The sequence below is a fragment of the Mustela erminea genome, chromosome 6, assembly GCF_009829155.1.
Source record: "Mustela erminea isolate mMusErm1 chromosome 6, mMusErm1.Pri, whole genome shotgun sequence".
Lineage (NCBI taxonomy): Eukaryota > Metazoa > Chordata > Mammalia > Carnivora > Mustelidae > Mustela > Mustela erminea.
This window is the reverse complement of record NC_045619.1, coordinates 24614558-24633313: the sequence shown is the minus strand read 5'-3', so window position 1 is coordinate 24633313 and position 18756 is coordinate 24614558. Positions and strand designations below refer to the sequence as shown.

The 18756-nt window shown below is 39.5% G+C and overlaps 1 protein-coding gene across 3 annotated transcripts in view; it reads right to left on the bottom strand.

The window, feature by feature from the left end:
* Positions 1 to 18756, bottom strand: part of CCDC38 (coiled-coil domain containing 38) — a 48087-nt gene that overhangs the window by 10804 nt on the left and 18527 nt on the right. For all 3 annotated transcript variants that reach the window (XM_032346736.1, XM_032346738.1, XM_032346739.1), the window contains exons 6-13: positions 18228 to 18391; positions 18040 to 18120; positions 15459 to 15619; positions 13993 to 14082; positions 13241 to 13292; positions 10709 to 10778; positions 1861 to 2012; positions 454 to 589 (exon numbers count right to left, since the gene is read on the bottom strand). In XM_032346736.1, coding sequence (XP_032202627.1) covers positions 454 to 589; positions 1861 to 2012; positions 10709 to 10778; positions 13241 to 13292; positions 13993 to 14082; positions 15459 to 15619; positions 18040 to 18120; positions 18228 to 18391 — 906 coding nt within the window. The remainder of the gene's footprint in view (positions 1 to 453; positions 590 to 1860; positions 2013 to 10708; positions 10779 to 13240; positions 13293 to 13992; positions 14083 to 15458; positions 15620 to 18039; positions 18121 to 18227; positions 18392 to 18756) is intronic.

The following is an 18756-nucleotide window of genomic DNA, read 5'->3' as shown; positions in this document are numbered from 1 at the left end:
GGGGCTCCAATAATGGATCTACATATGCAAGAGAAGCCAAAATCTGTTAGAGGCTCAGTGCTGGGCAGATACTCCATTCAGTTTTGATTCAGTGCTTCCTCTGTTAATTATTTGCTCTTCAAATTACTATCAAAATGGTCATAAGCAATGAACTACTTCATGTATATACACTCTAAAAGAAATGTATCTATGGGGGGGGAAAGGTCAGTATCAGATCTTGTAATAATTAGAGCAACATTTTAAGAGAGTCCCATTGCCAATTTGAATGCTTTCTACTCTGTAAATTGATGATTGCATACTGATACGATAATCCCAAACTGGTTTTCTGCCTCTGTCATCAGCCTAGGATTTGTGGTGTGCTTTAACTCCCCACTCCAATGCTTAGTGGACAGGGAATGCACATTATTATTAATATGAGCCAAAATAAAATTACCATAGGCAAAGAAGGATTACCTGAGTGTCTGACTGAAATTCTCCAAAACTAAATAGCCTGGACCTTAATTCCAGTTCTGCTGCTTTTTCCTCTTCTCTCTCACAGCTAGCCTTAAGCATTTCCTTGTGCTTCAGAAGAAACTCTATGTTGCTATTTCTATGGCAAAAGAAGAAAGAGACCCTTGTCTGTAATTTCTGGTTTAGAAATAAATCATCAGTCAGGACTTTCAACACTTTCCATATCATGTATCAACATCCTATGTCTAGCAAGCCAAACACAATTTCGTAGTTTAAGACTTCGTCAAATTACATGCAACTTTTCAGGTAAAATGAGAATAGTAAATGCATAAATACTGCCTTTAACTTCCACCAGGAAGCATTTTCTTCCTGTGGTTCTTCTGAAACCCTCCAAATAACAGCAGAGATGATGTGTCAGGAAGCCGAGTTGTGATGTGATCTAGAGATAGATTCTGTTCTGACAGTGCTTTTCCTGCCCAACCTACCACATCGTCCCCAAAACTCATATATGTCAGGGTGAGAGCACCATATGTGGTAAGGATTGGGAGAGAGGAGACAAGGGTGAAAAGGATACACTAGTGGTAATGGGGTGGCTATAAAATCATGATTTATAGGGTCTTAACTTTTGAGTAAGTTAATTTGTTCCAAAGTTCAGTGTAGTTTCACCCACTGTTTGAAAAGACTGCCATCTTTTGCCCCAGAAAACTTCCTAAAGAGGCTTTACACATTTTTATAATGGGTAGATAAACACATTTAGTCTCTGCAATTCGAAGCTATTTGCCAGTAGCTTCCAATATTCCTTCCAATTATATAAAATTTTACGGAAGTGGTTTTGTGAGTCATCAAATCCAGCCTCCTTCCCCTGACAGAAATCCCTTTTATGAGAGGCTAGCTCTATCTACATATGTACATTATAAAATGCTATAATATTTGAGGCACATAACTTTGTTGAGAGTCATACCAGGGAAAAATGCATGGATTAGGATTATCCAAAGCCTGATTTGATTCATTGGATGGTAGAGTGAAAACTGCCCCAAACAAAACCTAATAAGTTGTGGGATCACTGTGCTGTATGCCTGAAACTAATGTAACACGTGTGTCAACTCTATTTCAATAAGAAAAAAATTAAGACAGTACCTTTTAATTCTTTATAATCTTTCAAACTACCTTTTATTTTTGCTAGTTAGGAAGATATTTTGACAAGTGAAAGGAAGTAGAGACTAAAATGAAAGTCTATTCTGTGTAGATATAACTTCTACATCTTATGCCCTACAATATAAGTTACTATTAATAAAAGCCCACCCTAAATCCAGAGAGACCCTGAGGAAGGTTCACTTAGGAATAAGAAGGAATCTGTCTCAGGTTAGAGTCTGCTTAATGGAATAAATCTACTTGTTCTTAATAACTTACATTTTATCCTGTATAAGTTTTTCTCTTTTATTTACATCTTCAAGATTTTCATCTACATCTTGGGAATATTGTACCAAAGTTAGATTCTGCTCTTCCAGCTCGGTGAGGACTTGAAGTAACTCTTCTGGTTCTTTGAAGTAAAGCTCTGGCTCCTAATCAGTCAGTAATGAATATAATTCACTTAAAAATATGCTACTTAGACTTATCTAGAAAAATACAGTGAAGAAAAGGAATGCCATTCTGATTATGAGGGAGGTAGGCAGAGAAGGGCAAAAGAGCCTATCTCCATGACAGCTGGACTTCAGGAAGAGGACATTTAGGGTGCTGGGGGAGATGCAAGGCAATATAGAAGGAAAAAAGGAAGATAAAGAAAACAGAAGAAGGGATGGAGAAGAGTAGGCCAAGACAGGAAGAAGGGGAAAATGGGTCAAGGGAAAGGCAGGAAAGGGAATAGAAGAAAGAAAAAGGAGGCTAAGTGAAGGTCATTTTCTCCCTCCATTTTATTTTATATTTTCCCAAAACTTAATAAATATACATATTACTTTAAGTTTAATTTTTAAAAAGATGGCATGGGTATTTCACACCATGTTCATCATATGTACTATAGCAAAGAGGTGGAAGCAACCTAAAGGTCCATTAATGGATGAACGGATAAAGAAAACATAGTATTGCCATACAGTGGGATATTATTCAGCCTTAAAAAACAAGGAAATCCTGGTACACGCTACCACATGGGTGAATCTGGAGGACATTAGGTTCTGTGAAAAAAGCCAAGTTACAGAGAGACAAAACTGCGTGATTTCACTTTTATGAGGTATCTAAAGTAATCAAACTCTTAGAAAGTAGAACGGTGGTTGCCTGGGCTACAGGAAGGGAGAATAGAGAGGTTCAGTGGGTTCAGGTCTCTGTTTTGCAAGATGAAAAAGTTCTAGAGATCTGTTGCACAAAAATGTGCATATAGTTAACACTATACTGTACATTTAAATATAAAAATGGTTAGGACGATAAATTCTGTTACTTTTTTTTAACCGCAATTTTGAAAAAAGATCACTTGTATAAGATGTGTTATATGTAATAAGGGATGGCGTTTTGAAGTGTTTTTTTGTTTGTTTGTTTCTTGTGAGTGTCTGTGGTTATATTCAGGATGGGGTTAGCTCCAAGTCAGTCTAGTAAAATAAAGGGCTGTTTTGTGGAAAGTAGATTTGTCTTACAGTACAGCTACACAGCATATCTCAAGCGCCATTAAAATGATAAAAGTCAGAAAGTGACTATTTTGTGCTCTGCAGGAAGACTGTAGAGAATATATATATCTCCTAAATTATTACTTCTTATAAACATTTTTCATTAGATGACAAAGATGAACTATAGATGCAACTGGGAAACAGCGTCAAAATCGTCCCTTCTAAAAAGTTGTGGAATATTTGGAATAGGAAATTTTAATTTTTTTAAAATATTTTATTTCATTTTCTTTTCTTTTATTATTTTTATTAATATATAATATATTACTTGCCCCAGGGGTATGGGTCTGTGAATCATCGGGCCTTAAACACTTCACAGCACTCACCATTTCACATACCCTCCCCAATGTCCATAACCCAACCACCCTCTCCATACCCCCCCTCCCCACAGCAGCCCTCAATTTGTTTTGTGAGATTAAGAGACTCTTAGGGTTTTTCTCTTTCCTGATCCCATCTTGTTTCATTTTTTCCTTCCCTACCCCCTAGACCCCCCCACTCTGCCTCTCAAATTCCTCATATCAGAGAGACCCTATAATAATTGTCTTTCTCTGATTGACTTATTTTGCTCAGCATAATACCCTCTAGTTCCATCCATGTCCTTGCAAATGGCAAGATTTCATTTCTTTTGATGGCTGCATAGCATTCCATTGTGTGTGTGTGTGTGTGTGTCACATCTTCTTTATCCATTCATCTGTTGATGGACATCTAGGTTCTTTCCATAGTCTGGCTATTGCAGACATTGCTGCTATAAACATTCCGGTGCCCATGCTCCTTCAAATCACTACATTTGTATCTTTAGGGTAAATACCCAGTAGTGCAATTGCTGGGTCATAGGGTAGCCCTATTTTCAACTTTTTGAGGAACCTCCATACTGTTTTCCAGAGTGGCTGCACCAGCTTACATTCCCACCAACAGTGTAGGAGGGTTCCCCTTCCTCTGCATCCTCTCCAACGTCTGTCATTTCCTGACTTGTTAGTTTTAGCCATTCTGACTGGTGTGAGATGGTATCTCATTGTGGTTTTAATTTGTATTTCCCTGATGCTGAGTGATGTTGAGCATTTTTTCATATGTCTGTTGGCCATCTGGATGTCTCCTTTGCAGAAATGTCTGTTCATGTCCTCTGCCCATTTCTTGATTGGATTATTTGTTCTTTGGGTGTTGAGTTTGATAAGTTCTTTATAGATTTTGGATACTAGCCCTTTATCTGATATGTCGTTTGTGAATATCTTCTCCTATTCTGTCAGTTGTCTTTTGGTTTGTGACTGTATCCTTGGTGTGCAAAAGCTTTTGATCTTGATGAGGTCACAGTAGTTCATTTTTGCCCTTGCTTCCCTTACCTTTGGCGATGATTCTAGGAAGAAGTTGCTGTGCCTGAGGTCAAGGAAGTTGCTGCCTGTGTTCTCCTCAAGGATTTTGATGGATTCCTGTCCCACATTGAAGTCTTTCATCCATTTTGAGTCTATTTTTGTGTGTGGTGTAAGGAAATGGTCTGGTTTCATTTTTCTGCATGTGGCTGTCCAATTTTCCCAACACTATTTGTTGAAGAGACTGTCTTTTTTCCTTTAGACATTCTTTCCTGCTTTGTTGAAGATTAGTTGACCATAGAGTTGAGGGTCTATTTCTGGGCTCTCCATTCTGTTCCACTGATCTGTGTGTCTACTTTTGTGCCACTACCATACTGTCTTGATGATGACAGCTTTGTAATAGAGCTTTGAAGTCTGGATTGTGATGCCACCAACTTTGGCTTTCTCTTTCAACACTCCTCTGGCTATTCGGGGTCTTTTCTGGTTCCATATAAATTTTAGGATTATTTGTCCCATTTCTTTGAAAAAAAAATTGTTGGTATTTTGACAGGGATTGCATTAAATGTATAGATTGCTTTAGGTAGCATAGATATTTTCACAATATTTGTTCTTCCAATCCATGAACATGGAAAGCTTTTCCATTTCTTTGTGTCTTCCTCAATTTCTTATGAGTACTTTATAGTTTTCTGAGTACAGATTCTTTGCCTCTTTTGTTAGGTTTATTCCTAGGTATCTTATGGTTTGGGGTGCAATTGTAAGTGGGGGTGTCTCCTTAATATCTCCTTATTCTGTCTTGCTGTTGGTGTATAGAAAGGCAACTGATTTCTGTGCATTGGTTTTATATCCTGACACTTTACTGAATTCCTTCATGAGTTCTAGCAGTTTTGGAGTGTAGTCTTTTTGGGTTTTCCACATAAAGTATCATATCATCTGCAAAGAGTGAGATTGCCTTCTTCTTTGCTGATTCAGATGCCTATAATTTCTTTTTGTTGTCTGATTGCTGAGGCTAGAATGTCTAGTACTATGTTGAATAGCAGTGGTGCTAGTGGACATCCCTGCCATGTTCCTGATCTTAGCAGAAAAGCTCTCAGTTTTTCCCCATCAAGAATGATATTCACTGTGGGTTTTTCATAGATGGCTTTGATGATATTGAGGAATGTACCTTCTATTCCTACACCTTTAAGAGTTTTGATCAAGAAAGGATGCTGTAATTTGTCAAATGCTTTTTCAGCATCTACTGACAATATCATATGGTTCTTGTTTGTTCTTTTATTAATGTATTGTATCACATTGATTGATTTGCAGATGTTGAACCAACCTTGCAGCCCAGGAATAAATCCCACTTGGTTGTGGTGAATAATCCTTTTAATGTACTATCGGATCCTATTGGCTAGTGTTTTGGTGAGAATTTTCACACCCGTGTTCATCAAGGATATTGGTCTGTAATTCTCTTTTTGGATGGGGTCTTTGTCTGGTTTGGGGATCAAGGTAATGCTGGCCTCATAAAATGAGTTTGGAAGTTTTCCTTCCATTTTTCTTTTTTGGAACCGTTTCAAGAGAATAGATATTAATTCTTCTTTAACTGTTTAGTAGAATTCCCCTGGGAAGCTGTCTGTCCCTGGGCTTTTTTGGGGGGGAGGTTTTTGATGACTTCTTCAATCTCCTTACTGGTTATGGGTCTGTTCAGGTTTTCTATTTCTTCCTGATTCAGTGTTGGTAGTTTATATGTCTCTAGGAATGCATCCATTTCTTCCAGATTGTCAAATTTGCTGGTGTATAGTTGCTCATAATATGTTCTTATAATTGCTTGTATTTCTTTGGTGTTGGTTGTGATCTCTCCTCTTTAGTTCATGATTTTATTTATTTGGGTCCTTTCTCTTTTCTTTTTGATAAGTCTGGCCAGGGGTTTATCAATCTTAATAATTCTTTCAAGCAACCAGCTCCTAGTTTTGTTGATTTGTTATACTGTTGGGTTGGTTTGTTTGTTTCTATTTCATTGACTTCTTTTCTGATCTTTATTATTTTTCTTCTGCTGCTGCCTTTAGGCTTTCTTTGCTGTTCTTTCTCCAGCTCCTCTAGGTGTAGGGTTAGATTGTGTACTTGAGACCTTTCTTGTTTCTTGCAAAAGGCTTGTATGGCTATATGCTTTCCTCTCAGGACCACCTTTGCTGTGTCCCACAGATTTTGAACAGTTGTGTTTTTATTATCATTTATTTCCATGAGTTTTTTCAATTCTTCTTTAATTTCCTGGTTGACCCATTCATTCTTTAGTAGGATACTCTTTAGCCTCCATGTATTTGAGTTCTTTCCAACTTTCCTCTTGTGATTGAGTTCTAGCTTCAGAGCATTGTCGTCTGAAAATATTCAGGGAATGATCCCAATCTTTTGGTACTGGTTGAGACCTGCTTTGTGACCCAGGATGTGATCTGTTCTGGAGAATGTTCCGTGTGCACTCGAGAGGAATGTGTATTCTGTTGCTTTGGGATGGAATGTTCTGTTTATATCTGTGATGTCCATCTGGTCCAGTGTGTCATTTAAGGCCTTTATTTCCTTATTGATTTTTGCTTGGATGATCTGTCCATTTCAGTGAGCCGGGGGTGCTAAAGTCCCCTACTATTATTATATTATTGTCAATGTGTTTCTTTGATTTTGTAATTAATTGGTTTATATAGTTGGCTACTTGCATGTTAGGGGCATGCAAATTAAATTGTTAAATCTTGTTGGACAGACCCTTTGAGTCTTGACCCTTGAGTCCTTCCTCATCTCTTATTATAGTCTTTGGCTTAAAATATAATTTATCTGATGTAAGGATTGCCCGCCCAGTTTTCTTTTGATGTCCATTAGCATGGTAAATAGTTTTCCACACCCTCACTTTAAATCTGGAGGTGTCTTTGGGTCTAAAATGAGTTTCTTGTAGACAGCATATGGATGGGTTTTGTTTTTTATCCATTTTGATACCCTCTGCCATTTGATTGGGACACTTAGCCCATTTACATTCAGGGTAACTATTGAAAGACATGAATGTAGTGCCATTGTATTGCCTGTAAAGTGACTGTTACTGTATATTGTCTCTGTTCCTTTCTGGGCCATTTTTAGGCTCTCTCATTGCTTAGAGGACCACTTTCAATATTTTCTGTAGGGCTGGTTTGGTGTTTGCAAATTCTTTTAGTTTTTGTTTGTTCTGGAGGCTTTTTATCTCTCATTCTATTTTCAATAATAGCCTAGCTGGATATAGTATTCTTGGCTGCATATTTTCCTCCTTTAGGGATCTGAATATATCATGCCAGTTCTTTCTGGCCTGCCAGGTCTCTGTAGATAAGTCTGCTGCCAATCTAGTATTTCTACCATTGTATGTTACAGACTTCTTGTCCCAAGCTGCTTTCAGGATTTTCTCTTTGTCGCTAAGATGATGGGGTGTGGACCCATTTTTATTGATTTTGAGGGGGGTTCTCTGTCCCTCTTGGATTTTGATGCTTTTTCCCTTTGCCATATTAAGGAATTTCTCTATTATAATTTGTTCCAGTATACCTTTTTCCCCCCCCTTTCTTCTTCTCTGGAACCCCAATTATTCTAATATTGTTTTGTCTTATGGTGTCACTTATCTCTCACATTCTCTCCTTTTGTTCCAATATTTGTTTGTCGCTCTTTTGCTCAGCTTCTTTATTCCCCATCATTTGGTCTTCTATATCACTAATTCTCTCTCTGCCTCATTTATCCTAGCAATAAGAGCCTCCATTCTTGACTGTGCCTCATTAATACCTTTTTTATTTCAGCTTGGTTAGATTTTAGTTCTTTTATTTCTCCAGAAAAGGGTTTTATTTCTCCAGGCAGGGTTTCTCTTATATCTTCCATGCCTTTCTCAAGCCCAACTAGCACCTTGAGAATCATCATTCTGAACTCTAGATCTGACATATTATCAATATCTGTACTGATTAGGTCCATAGCTGTCAGTACTGCCTCTTGTTCTTTTTTTACTGCCTCTTGTTCTTTTTTTTGGTGAGTTTTTCTGCCTTGTCATTTTATCCAGATAAGAATATACGTACAAGAGAATAAAATACTAACAGGGTGGCAAAGATCCCAGAAAAATGTACGCTAACCAAATCAGAAGAGACCCCAAACTGAGGGGAGAAGAAAGGAGGTAAAAAGAAAAAAAAAAAAAAAAAAAAAAAAAAAATATATATATATATATATATATATATATATATATATATATTAGACTGATGAATAGAACAGAGCTACCCACTTTAGGAGTTTTTAGGAGTATTTTTAAGAGTATTTTAGGAGTATTTTGGTCTCTTAGAAGAAACTACCTCCCAAAATTTTAAAGAAAGAAAACCTTATATATAGTAAACATAATGAAGGGATGGAATATGACTGTAAAGATGAAAATTTTAAAAACATTCTAAAAAAAAAAAAAAAAGAATTGATAAGATAAGTTGGTTGGAAAAAGAAAGAAGAAAAAAAAAGTGGGGTCGAGAATGTGCTCAGGCTGGAGACTAGAACAAAGCCTGTACTAGATTTAGGGTATATTTTTATCTATTAGAAGAAGTTATATCCCAAAATTTTTTAGAAAAAGAAAAACCCTATATGTATACAAAAAATAAGGTTAAATACAACAAAGGATAAAATATGACTATAATAATGAAGGTTTAAAAAGATTTTTTAGAAAGGATTGTTAAGATAAACTAGTTTAAAAACGTTAAAAGAGAAAGAGGAAAATCTTTAAAAAATAGAAAAAGAAAAAAATAAAATTAAAAAAATTTAATTTTACTTTGCAAGACTAAAGGATCATGCGGAGAAAGCCTTGAATTTCATGCATTGCTTTCCCCTAGTTCTGGAGTTCTGCTGTTCTCCTTGATCAGTTAGCTTGTTCTTGGCTGGATGTTCTTGTTGATCTTCTGGGGGAGAGGCCTGTTGTAGTGACTCTCAAATGTCTTTGCCTAAGGCAGAATTGCACCACCCTTGCCAGGGGCTGGGCTAAGAAATCTGCTCGAGTTCTCTCTTGGGAGCTTTTGTTCCCTGAACGCTTTTCGTAGAGCTCTGGAAAACGGGAATGAAAATGGCAGCCTCCCAATCTCCAGCCCGGAGGAGCTGAGAGCTTGGGTCTCCACTCCTCAGTGCATCTTCAGAGAAAAGGGGTCAATCACTCCCATCTCCCTGGTCTCCGGCTCTGCTCTGGGTTCACCCAGCCTGTGATCGAGCGTTTCTATCTCTGATGCACAGCCCCGTTTGGAGTCTCCAACCCCAGCAGATTCCTGTCTCCAGAGGAGGAAGGTGAGTCTTCCCAGATCTGCCACTTGTGGGGTCCCTGCTCGAAGAACAGTGGTCCAACTGTGCCGCAGATCACAGTTTAAGGTAATTCCGAGCTGAGAGCTCACTCCTCTACTCTGTCTCTGTAGTCGGCTTCCCCCACTCCAATTCCTGGGAGCTCTGCCACACTCCAACACCCCCGATCTTTCAGTGACCCCGCAGGTCCTGAGACTACACTGCCCTGCGAGGGCTTACCGCCTCCCTTACCCCTCCCCCACTTAGCCTCTGGAGCGATGTCCCTCAGTGGAGCAGACTTCTAAAAGTTCGGATTTTGTGATCCACTGCTCTGCTGCTTGCCAGGATCCGGCCCCGCCCCCCACTGTCTATTTTCCCATCGCCCAGGATTCACTTCTCCGCACATCCTACCTTTCAGAAAGTGGCCAATTTTCTGTTCCTAGAATTGCTGCTTATCTTCTCTTAGATCTCCTGTTGAATTTGTAGGTGTTTGGAATGGTTTGATAACATCTAGCTGAACTCCTGCGACCTGATGTCATTTCAGTCTGCTACTCCTCCACCATCTTAGATTTTATTTATTTATTTGACATAGACACAGCAAGAGAGAGAACACAAGCAAGGGGAGAAGGAGAAGCAGACTTCCCACTGAGCAGGGAGCTCGATGTGGGGCTCAGTCCCAGGACCCTGGGATCATGACCTGAGCTGAAGGTAGGCAATAACAGAGCCAGCCAGGAGCCCTTAGGAAATTTTAATTTTAAAAGAAAAAAATGAGCTCTAGAGACCCCTGGGTGGCTCAGTTGGTTGGACGACTGCCTTCGGCTCAGGTCATGATCCCAGAGTCCCGAGATCGAGTCCCGCATCAGGCTCCCAGCTCCACGGGGACTCTGCTTCTCTCTCTGACCTTCTCTTCACTCATGTTCTCTCTCACTGTCTCTCTCTCAAATAAATAAAATCTTTAAAAAAAGAAAAAAAAAAGAAAAAAAGAGCTCTTATTCTCGTCACCAAACACAATATTTAAATTAAAAAAGATAATCTTGTTACCAGATCATAGTCCATATCATTCTCTAAAAATAATTCCGAGCTGTCTTCTGAACTGATGCTCTCAGCGTGGCTGTAAAAGAAAAAACGTCTGATTTCTGAGCCACTTTCAGTCAACACATTTGCTTCATTTCTAAATTGTCTTTGGAACCTAACTATAACGTAGTCCTTTTCAATAGCCTTTTTAGCCTTTTAGGAAACCACTGTTTGCAGGAATCAGTGGATCCCATACATATGCAAAAGAAAATCAGATTCCATCCAGACAAGGGTGACATATCTGAACAAGTGAGACCACAAGGAAGGGCCAAACCATATGGTACCAATTATTTGAGGTGCATTTATAAGAAATCTTTTTAAAGAAACACATGACAACCTACATTGCTGCATCTGTTTTGTTTCTTTTAATGCAGTCTTCTTGACAAACTAAACATGTGCTCTAGTGCTCAAAACAAAGTTTGTTCCCAGAGTAACACAGTATTTGTCTTTTGAAGAGTGGATTTTACTCTTAAAAATATCTTTTTTAAATATCTTCTGATCAGGCTGAGGAATGTTGGTTGGGGGGACAGGAGATGAGGTACAATCTTAAAGAATAATTATGTGGTTTGCATAGAGGCTTTGGAAAAATCCTTTAAGAAGGATAAATTGAAAATGATTGGAAAATTAAAGAGGCAGAGACTAGAGAGAGTAAGGTGGCTGTTGGTGTGATCTAGGTAATGAACATGTTCAAGTAGAAGGTAGTGATGAAGGGAAGAGTGAGTAAATGAGCTGGAGTTGGGAGGAAAATCTAGAGATACATGAAAGAATGAAATCCTGGGAAGCATGAGTAGAAAGAGCTACCGGAGCCAAAAAAGAAGGGACAGAGATGACTCCAACACTTGTAGTCTGTGAATCTGGAATAATGGAAGTCATCCTAATAAGATGGAAAACAGTTAAAGGATGAGCTAAGAAAAAAATTAATATTTGCTTTGTTTGTGTTGAGTTTGAGGGAACAAAATGGAGCTGCCCTTTAAGGCATGGAAAATAAAGTGTGGGAACATGGAGAAAGATATATACGATACGATAATATGGTATAGACACACTACATATTAACTATCCACTCACTGAATGACATCCAGATTGTTTCCAATTTGGGGCTATAAAGAATAAAATCGCTATAAATATCTTTGTGCAACTTGTTGTGTGCACATCATTTCCATTTCTCTCGTTGACTCTGTAACAACCCCTACAGTCAAAAATCTGCATATAACTTTTGACTCCCCCAAAACTTAACCACTAATAGCCAACTGCTGACCTGAATCCTTACCAATAACTTAGTTAACATATTTTGTAGGTTATATGTATTACATACTATATTCATACAACAAAGTAGGCTAAATAAAAGAAAATGTCAAGAAGATCATAAGGAAAATACATTTACAGTATTATACTATGTTTATCAAAAAGATCCACATATAAGGGAAAGTGTATAGTTCAATCCCATATTGTGCAAGGGTTTAACTGTGATACTACTCAGCAATATAAAGGAGCCAACTCCTGATAGACCCAACAGCTTGGATGAACCTTCAGAGAATGAATGGTCCATAAAACATCCATTCCCAAAAGATTATGTACTGTATGATTCCATTTATGTAACAGTTTTGAAATGGTAAAAATCAAAGTGATAGAGAACAGATTAGTGATTCCAGGACTTAAGGAGAGGAAGAGAGAGGGAAGTGGATATACTACAAAGGGGCAACATGAAGAATCCTTGTGATGATGTTCTGTATTTATTTGTACCTTGACTGTACCAATGCCAATATTCTGATTGTGATATTGTACTGCAGTTTTGCAAGATGTTACCATTGGGGGAAACTGGATAAAGGGTACATGGATCTCTCCGTATTATTTGTTGCAACTGTATGTGAATCTACAACTATCTAAAAAAAAATTAATTAATAAAAGCAAAGTAAAACAGTGACTCTTAAGTGCCACAGAAGTGGAGTGACCTCAGGGTCCCTGGAATTTAGAGTACAATGTCTGTGTTGACTTTTGTCATGTGTGATTGTCATGGATACTGTGTTGCTGGCCCAGATCCTCTCCTGGGGGCCACTGTACCCATCCTGGTCATCAATATGTTTTCTTAAATAGCCAGGGTTGAGAACTAGCAATTTATTAAATAATGAGTGCTAACGAGTCAACAATCGTGTAAGGGGCAAAACAAAAAAGTTTTGTGATCCAATTGCAGCAGTTTTGAATGATGTGGTAAAACTGTAAATGCAGGAGTCAGCAGAGTAGCTTATCTTAGCTCTCTGAGAGAGCCAGGCCCAGGATGCAGAGGGCAGGTGGTTTCTGCAAACAGCAGTGACAGGCACTCATCAAAGAATGCGCGGGGGCCTGTGGGAACTCAGCCACCTCAGGAGCACCCGGAAATGGCAGCCACCACTTCCCGTATCTGTTAGGACGGGTATTTGTAGGTGGTCTCTATGTTGAAGAAAGGCTAAAAGGGATATTTTCTGAAAAACATTTCCAAGAGAGTTAATGAAGTAAGTACTGTACCTTGATACAGATGATTTCTTACTCTCTGGAATGGACTTCTTGTGTGGTTTTCCTATTCATAATGTCCAGCCAAAGTCCATGTCATTGGTGATGGTGGAGATGAAAAGAAATAACATAGAATTAGAAATGAGTCCTAGTTATTTGGTGCAAGATATTCATTTTTTCTGCATGGATATGCCCATTCTTTTTATTAGAATGATAATAATAGAATGCCTGAGCTAATAGAGGCCTGAGCTTATTTATTCTAATGAAATTGGATTCCAGGCCTAAAAATAAAATCAAAGGTAGTGGTGGGGTGGGGTGGCAGTGCGGGGTACGTACTATCAAAAACATGATATAACTATCGATAATCCCAAATCAGGGGCATAAATTGTGAAATATAAATCATGGTTCTTTTTTTTTTTTTTAAACCTAACCAGGTATATTTCATATAAAATCACAGATTTTTAAAAAGGCAAAAAGTAAAAATAATGAACACTTCAGTTGTTACATTTTGTGGAGGGGGTGTCTTGTGCTGGTTCTCTGCCCCTGACTTCTGTGCCTGTTGTGTCCTTTCACCCGCCCCCCCCACCCCGGAGTCTTGTAATCATGTCAGAGAGAAAGAAATGGAACGCCTCGGTCCCAGGGATTCTGGGTGATGTGGTCACCACCGTTTGTGTGCAGGTTAGCTCGGAGGTCCTGGATTTCCAACTTGAGATGGGCACCTTCCTGGTTTTACTTTTGTGAATGAAGTCCCAAATCTCTGGTATTACCTTGGCGATCTCTTTCCACATAGTAGTCATCTGAAAATGATATCTTCCTGGGATCCTCAGTACTGCCATCTGTTTTCGTTGTATTTAATTCTAGAAATGAAGGGGGGGACATTTCTGAGAGGTTTGTCTCATGATACAAGGCCAGAAGTATAGGATGGGGGCATTGTAACAAGCAAATGTATGATGCTGAAGGCAAGGGCAGAATGGCAGAATGGAGGGGAACTGACCTGCAGGGCACAAGGAGGTCCCTGTTTCCTGCCTCACTCAACAGCCTGATAACTTCTATAATCCCTGCGTCAGCCATTCACTCCTCTAGACTGAGGGACTCATTGCTTTTTAAGTATCCTCTAGTTAAAGGACAAGTCTAGGAGCACTGAAGTTTAAGCTGCTAAATGCAATTACTTCCTGATTTTCCTTTCTATAGGTTTTCTCTCTCGTCAAACTGTGTTGAGTTTAACCAAGTGCCATCACTGTGCTCAATACTCTGTACACATGATTTAACATAATAACAGCAAAGTGAGCTGTGACAGCCACCGCTGCTGTGCTGGGAAGTCTTTAACCATCAGCTCTCTGGAAGAGTTCTCCCTGGTTTGTTGTTTACTCGCTTCTGTGGGGTAAATGCTCTTACCCAGGAGTCTCAGGATCAGCCCTCAGCTGAAGACTCCAGAGAGAACTCTCTGTGTAGCTCTCTCCTCTCCAGGACTCTGCTCCCTATATATATCCTTAGCTCCGTCTCTGCAATTCATGGGGACTGCTGGGTTCTTCTTTCCTCTACTACATCCTGGAAATGCTCCCCAGGCACTATGCTGAGACCATCATTTGGCTTATCTCATTTGTCTCTCCTCTCTCAAGGATATCTCTGCTTTTCTCCTTGATGCCTGATGCCTGAAACCTTCATATATTTTTCACATTTTTTTTTTTAAGCAGGAGGATAAGTCTGGTCCATGTCACCTCAGTGTTGCTTTGATTTGTATTCTGATCACTTATTCGATTCTTACCTATAATAGATCTATTTTTGGTCCATTGAGCTGACTTCCTAATACAAGTACCATGGGGTGTTTATTTCTGAGACTCTGTAATAACATATTATATAATACTTTAAAAGATTAGTAACACCAGGGCACCTAAGTTGCTCAGTGTGTGAGCAACTGACTCTTGATTTCGGCTCCGGTCATGGTCTCAGTCAGGGTCCTGAGATGGAGCCCCACGTTGGGCTCCAGGGTCAGTGAAGAGCCTACTTGGGATTCTCTCCCTCTGCCCCTCTCCCCACTAGCACACACTTGCTCTTTAGATAAATAAATAAATAAATAAAATCTTAAAAAAATATATCAGAGATAGTGGGAATTCTTGTTCAGGTTCTGCTTAAAACAGAAATTCTGACTGTTTAATAAATTACTCAAATAAATATTGAAACATCTGAGAATTAGGGATATTTACTTAATTGAAATTAAGAACATGTGACTCACTTGTTAGTACTGGAAGACTGACATTCATACTCTCTCTACTCTTTCTCCTCTGCGCCCTTTTCAGCGCTTGTTGGATTTGCCAGTGTTTTGGAGACAATTTCAGCAGAAAAAATCCATATTTCATGTACTCTCTAAGGAGGAATTCTGTTTTTGCTATTTCACTACTCAAAAGAAATGAAGATATCATTAGAAATATTCATGTGAAAGCATGTTCATTTAAAAAAAGAAAGGTTTCACCAAATTTGTTCCCTTGATTATGTATTTGAATAATAATTTATATAACAAAAATTGTAAGTAGGGTCATAAAAATATGGGCGTCAAGAATATAAGATGAGGGGCGCCTGGGTGGCTCAGTGGCTTAAACCTCTGCCTTCGGCTCAGGTCATGATCTCAGGGTCCTGGGGTCGAGCCCCGCATCGGGCTCTCTGCTCGGCAGGGTGCCTGCTTCTTCCTCTTTCTCTCTCTGCTTGCCTCTCTGCCTACTTGTGATCTCTGTCAGGTAAATAAATAAAATCTTAAAAAAAAAAAAAAAGAAGAAGAAGATGAGAAAAGAACCCATAAGAGTGCTACTGAATAAAACATGCCCAGGATATACACACAAGGAGTAGACTGATGCAATTTTACTCTTATTTCTGAGGGAAAGCTCGTATTAAATTTTAGGCATAGGAAGAAATTAGTAGGCAGCAGACAATGGGACTTATGTGAGAAGAAAAAAGAAAACTAACACGAGCGAGCTCCTACTATGGAGTGGGCAATACGCGGGAGCATGACGGATACCATCGCCTTCTCTGTAGAGCACTTTACAATCGGTACCATTCCCACCTTTTGGAAGAAGAAATGAACGACTTGCAGAGTCATCTGTCTAGTAAAGGCAGAGCCGGCACTCAGATGCGGCTGCGGCTGACTCAGAGGTCCAAGCTCTCGCCTCCGCTACCCAGGGACTTGGACTGAACGCTCTCCCCAGCCTTACACCGCTTTCCCATAATCGTGCTACAAAGTGGACCTTGAAGGAATGTTTAAAATAGCCACGAGGGCCCTCATGAAAGAGAGCTCCACCCGTTTTCTTCCCAGTGTCCTCAATCATGCCCTCTTCAACACCCTCAGCAGTGTCCCCTACCCCAGCAGCGTCAGCTCCACTACTTCTTGCAGGCGGTGCCTCCTTCCTCCCTGATGGGAGCGAGATTCAAGAGGCAGCAAGCAGCTAGCTCATGCATCACGCTCCAAGACCTTGGGGGCCCCTCATGCTACTGCCACTTTGTTTTTAGTTGGAAATCCTCCCAGAGGCGCTGCAAGAACAGGGTTGAAATGGCTAGCATTGCACAGCTTTCAGGCAAAAGCTTCAGAACAAGATTCCTTCCCCTTTGTAAACAGATGCCCAGCCCTACCTGCAGTGGACAACCTTCCCGGGCCATCTCCAGGCCACAGAGAGAAAAAGGAAATAAATAGCAGGCGCCTGCATCCTTCGTGCTGTCCCCAGCTTGATTTTCATAACCTTTGCACCTTTCTAGGATGATGATACACATACACACTAAGCCAGCTCTTTTCAGCAGGGCTGTTCGCTGGGTAGCCATTGTGCATAAACACAGGACTCGGTGCAGGCACAGCGGCTGCTACTCTGGCTCCACAAATAGAACAGAATCTTCTAATTACACGACAGAGTGAAGGCAGGAAGGGAATGCTCCACCTTGGAATAACTTCAACTTTAGGCTTCTAAAATAGAAGAGGCTCCGGAGCCAGGATGTGTTTGAAAACACACATTCTGTTAATATCAACTGGTTTCAAAGAAACTACCATCCGGTTTATTTGCTATATTTTAGACAAGCTGCTGTCCTCTTCGCCACAAACTCTAGGACTTGGTTTTAGAGGAAGGGTAAGTATCAAATCCTCAAAAAAGATAAGAAGAAAACAAAAGAAGTTATAGTATGACTTGACACCAAGACTAGTGTCTCCTGGGTCATGAAACTACTGTCCAAGAATGATGATAGAAGGAAGCTTCTTTAGATATTTAAAATTAGACCAAGTGAGATACACTTGACTACGGAAGAAAACATCCAGGCTTGGGGTGGGGGGGAAGTGATGGGTGGTATAAATTTATCCCAACTCTCCTTCCTGTAAATATGTCATTATAGATTCTGGCTTTTAATATCAATTCTAGGTTCAACTAAGTAAAACTATAAAAAATCCTGCCAATTATAGTTGAGAGATGGTTGTAAAAATGAATCCCAATTTTAGAGATGTTAAAAATGTGGAAAGAAATATGCCTTCAGATGAATGAAAGAGGGCACTTAGAAAATAATTTGTGGTACACTCTTAACATTGGCTTGCTTCTTTTCAACCAGTTTCTAGGCTTCTACACTGACAAGTCACAGAAACTTTTCGGCCAGAGGTCACTATGCTCTGATATCAAGGCAGAGACAGATGGTCCTTATTTAAAAGAGACAGATTACGTGTTTAAAAATAAGGTTATATGTAGAAAATCATCAGCTGATAAGGAATATTCCCATGAATGTCTTGCTGGGCACAGGGAAGTTTCCATGGGGCTGGGACATTTGAGAAGGAAAAGGTGGTGCCCAGGGCTCACCTTTTCACGGCCTGTACCTCCATACTGGCTTTCTTGAGCTCTGCTGTCATTTGGAGTTTGTTAATAGTTTCCTGTGCTGCACTGAAAAGTAACAGGCATTAGTTTGTTTTGTGTTGTGTTGTATTCTGAGAAACTAAAAAGAAAGAGGGAGGGGAAAAGGCAATTTGGCCCAAGTAACAAAAACGAACATTTTAAGAGCATCTACAGAGCGCTGGTCATTTTCTCGAAGGAACTCTTCAAAGGCCATTGCGTCTTCTTGGAGCTTTTTTTCGGCTCTTGTGAGTTGCCGTTCCTTTGCCACCATGTGTTTTTCAAACTTTTTAATTGTATTTCTTTTGGTTGACAGGGCATACTAGGAATATGGAAAACAGAAGTGCAACATTATGCCACATTTCCAGCTCATTGCTAGTACATTTCATCAGTCTGCTAATAAAGGGGAAAGTAACTTGCAAAGCGATCACTTGTATTAGAAATAATAGCATGCCAAGTCTTGAGACCATAACCTTTATTTTACGAAGGAATTTATTTTGGGATCGTTAAAAGGGAGACTCATTCTTCTTTTTCACTTTTATGAAGAGGCTCAATATGGTTCCCCAAAATCAAAAGGAGCTGCATATCCCCTCAGGCTCTAGCCTAAAAAATAAAAATTAAAACAACAACAACAATAACAACTATGTATCCCTCCAAAGAGGAGGTCTACCTGGTATGATCCACAGT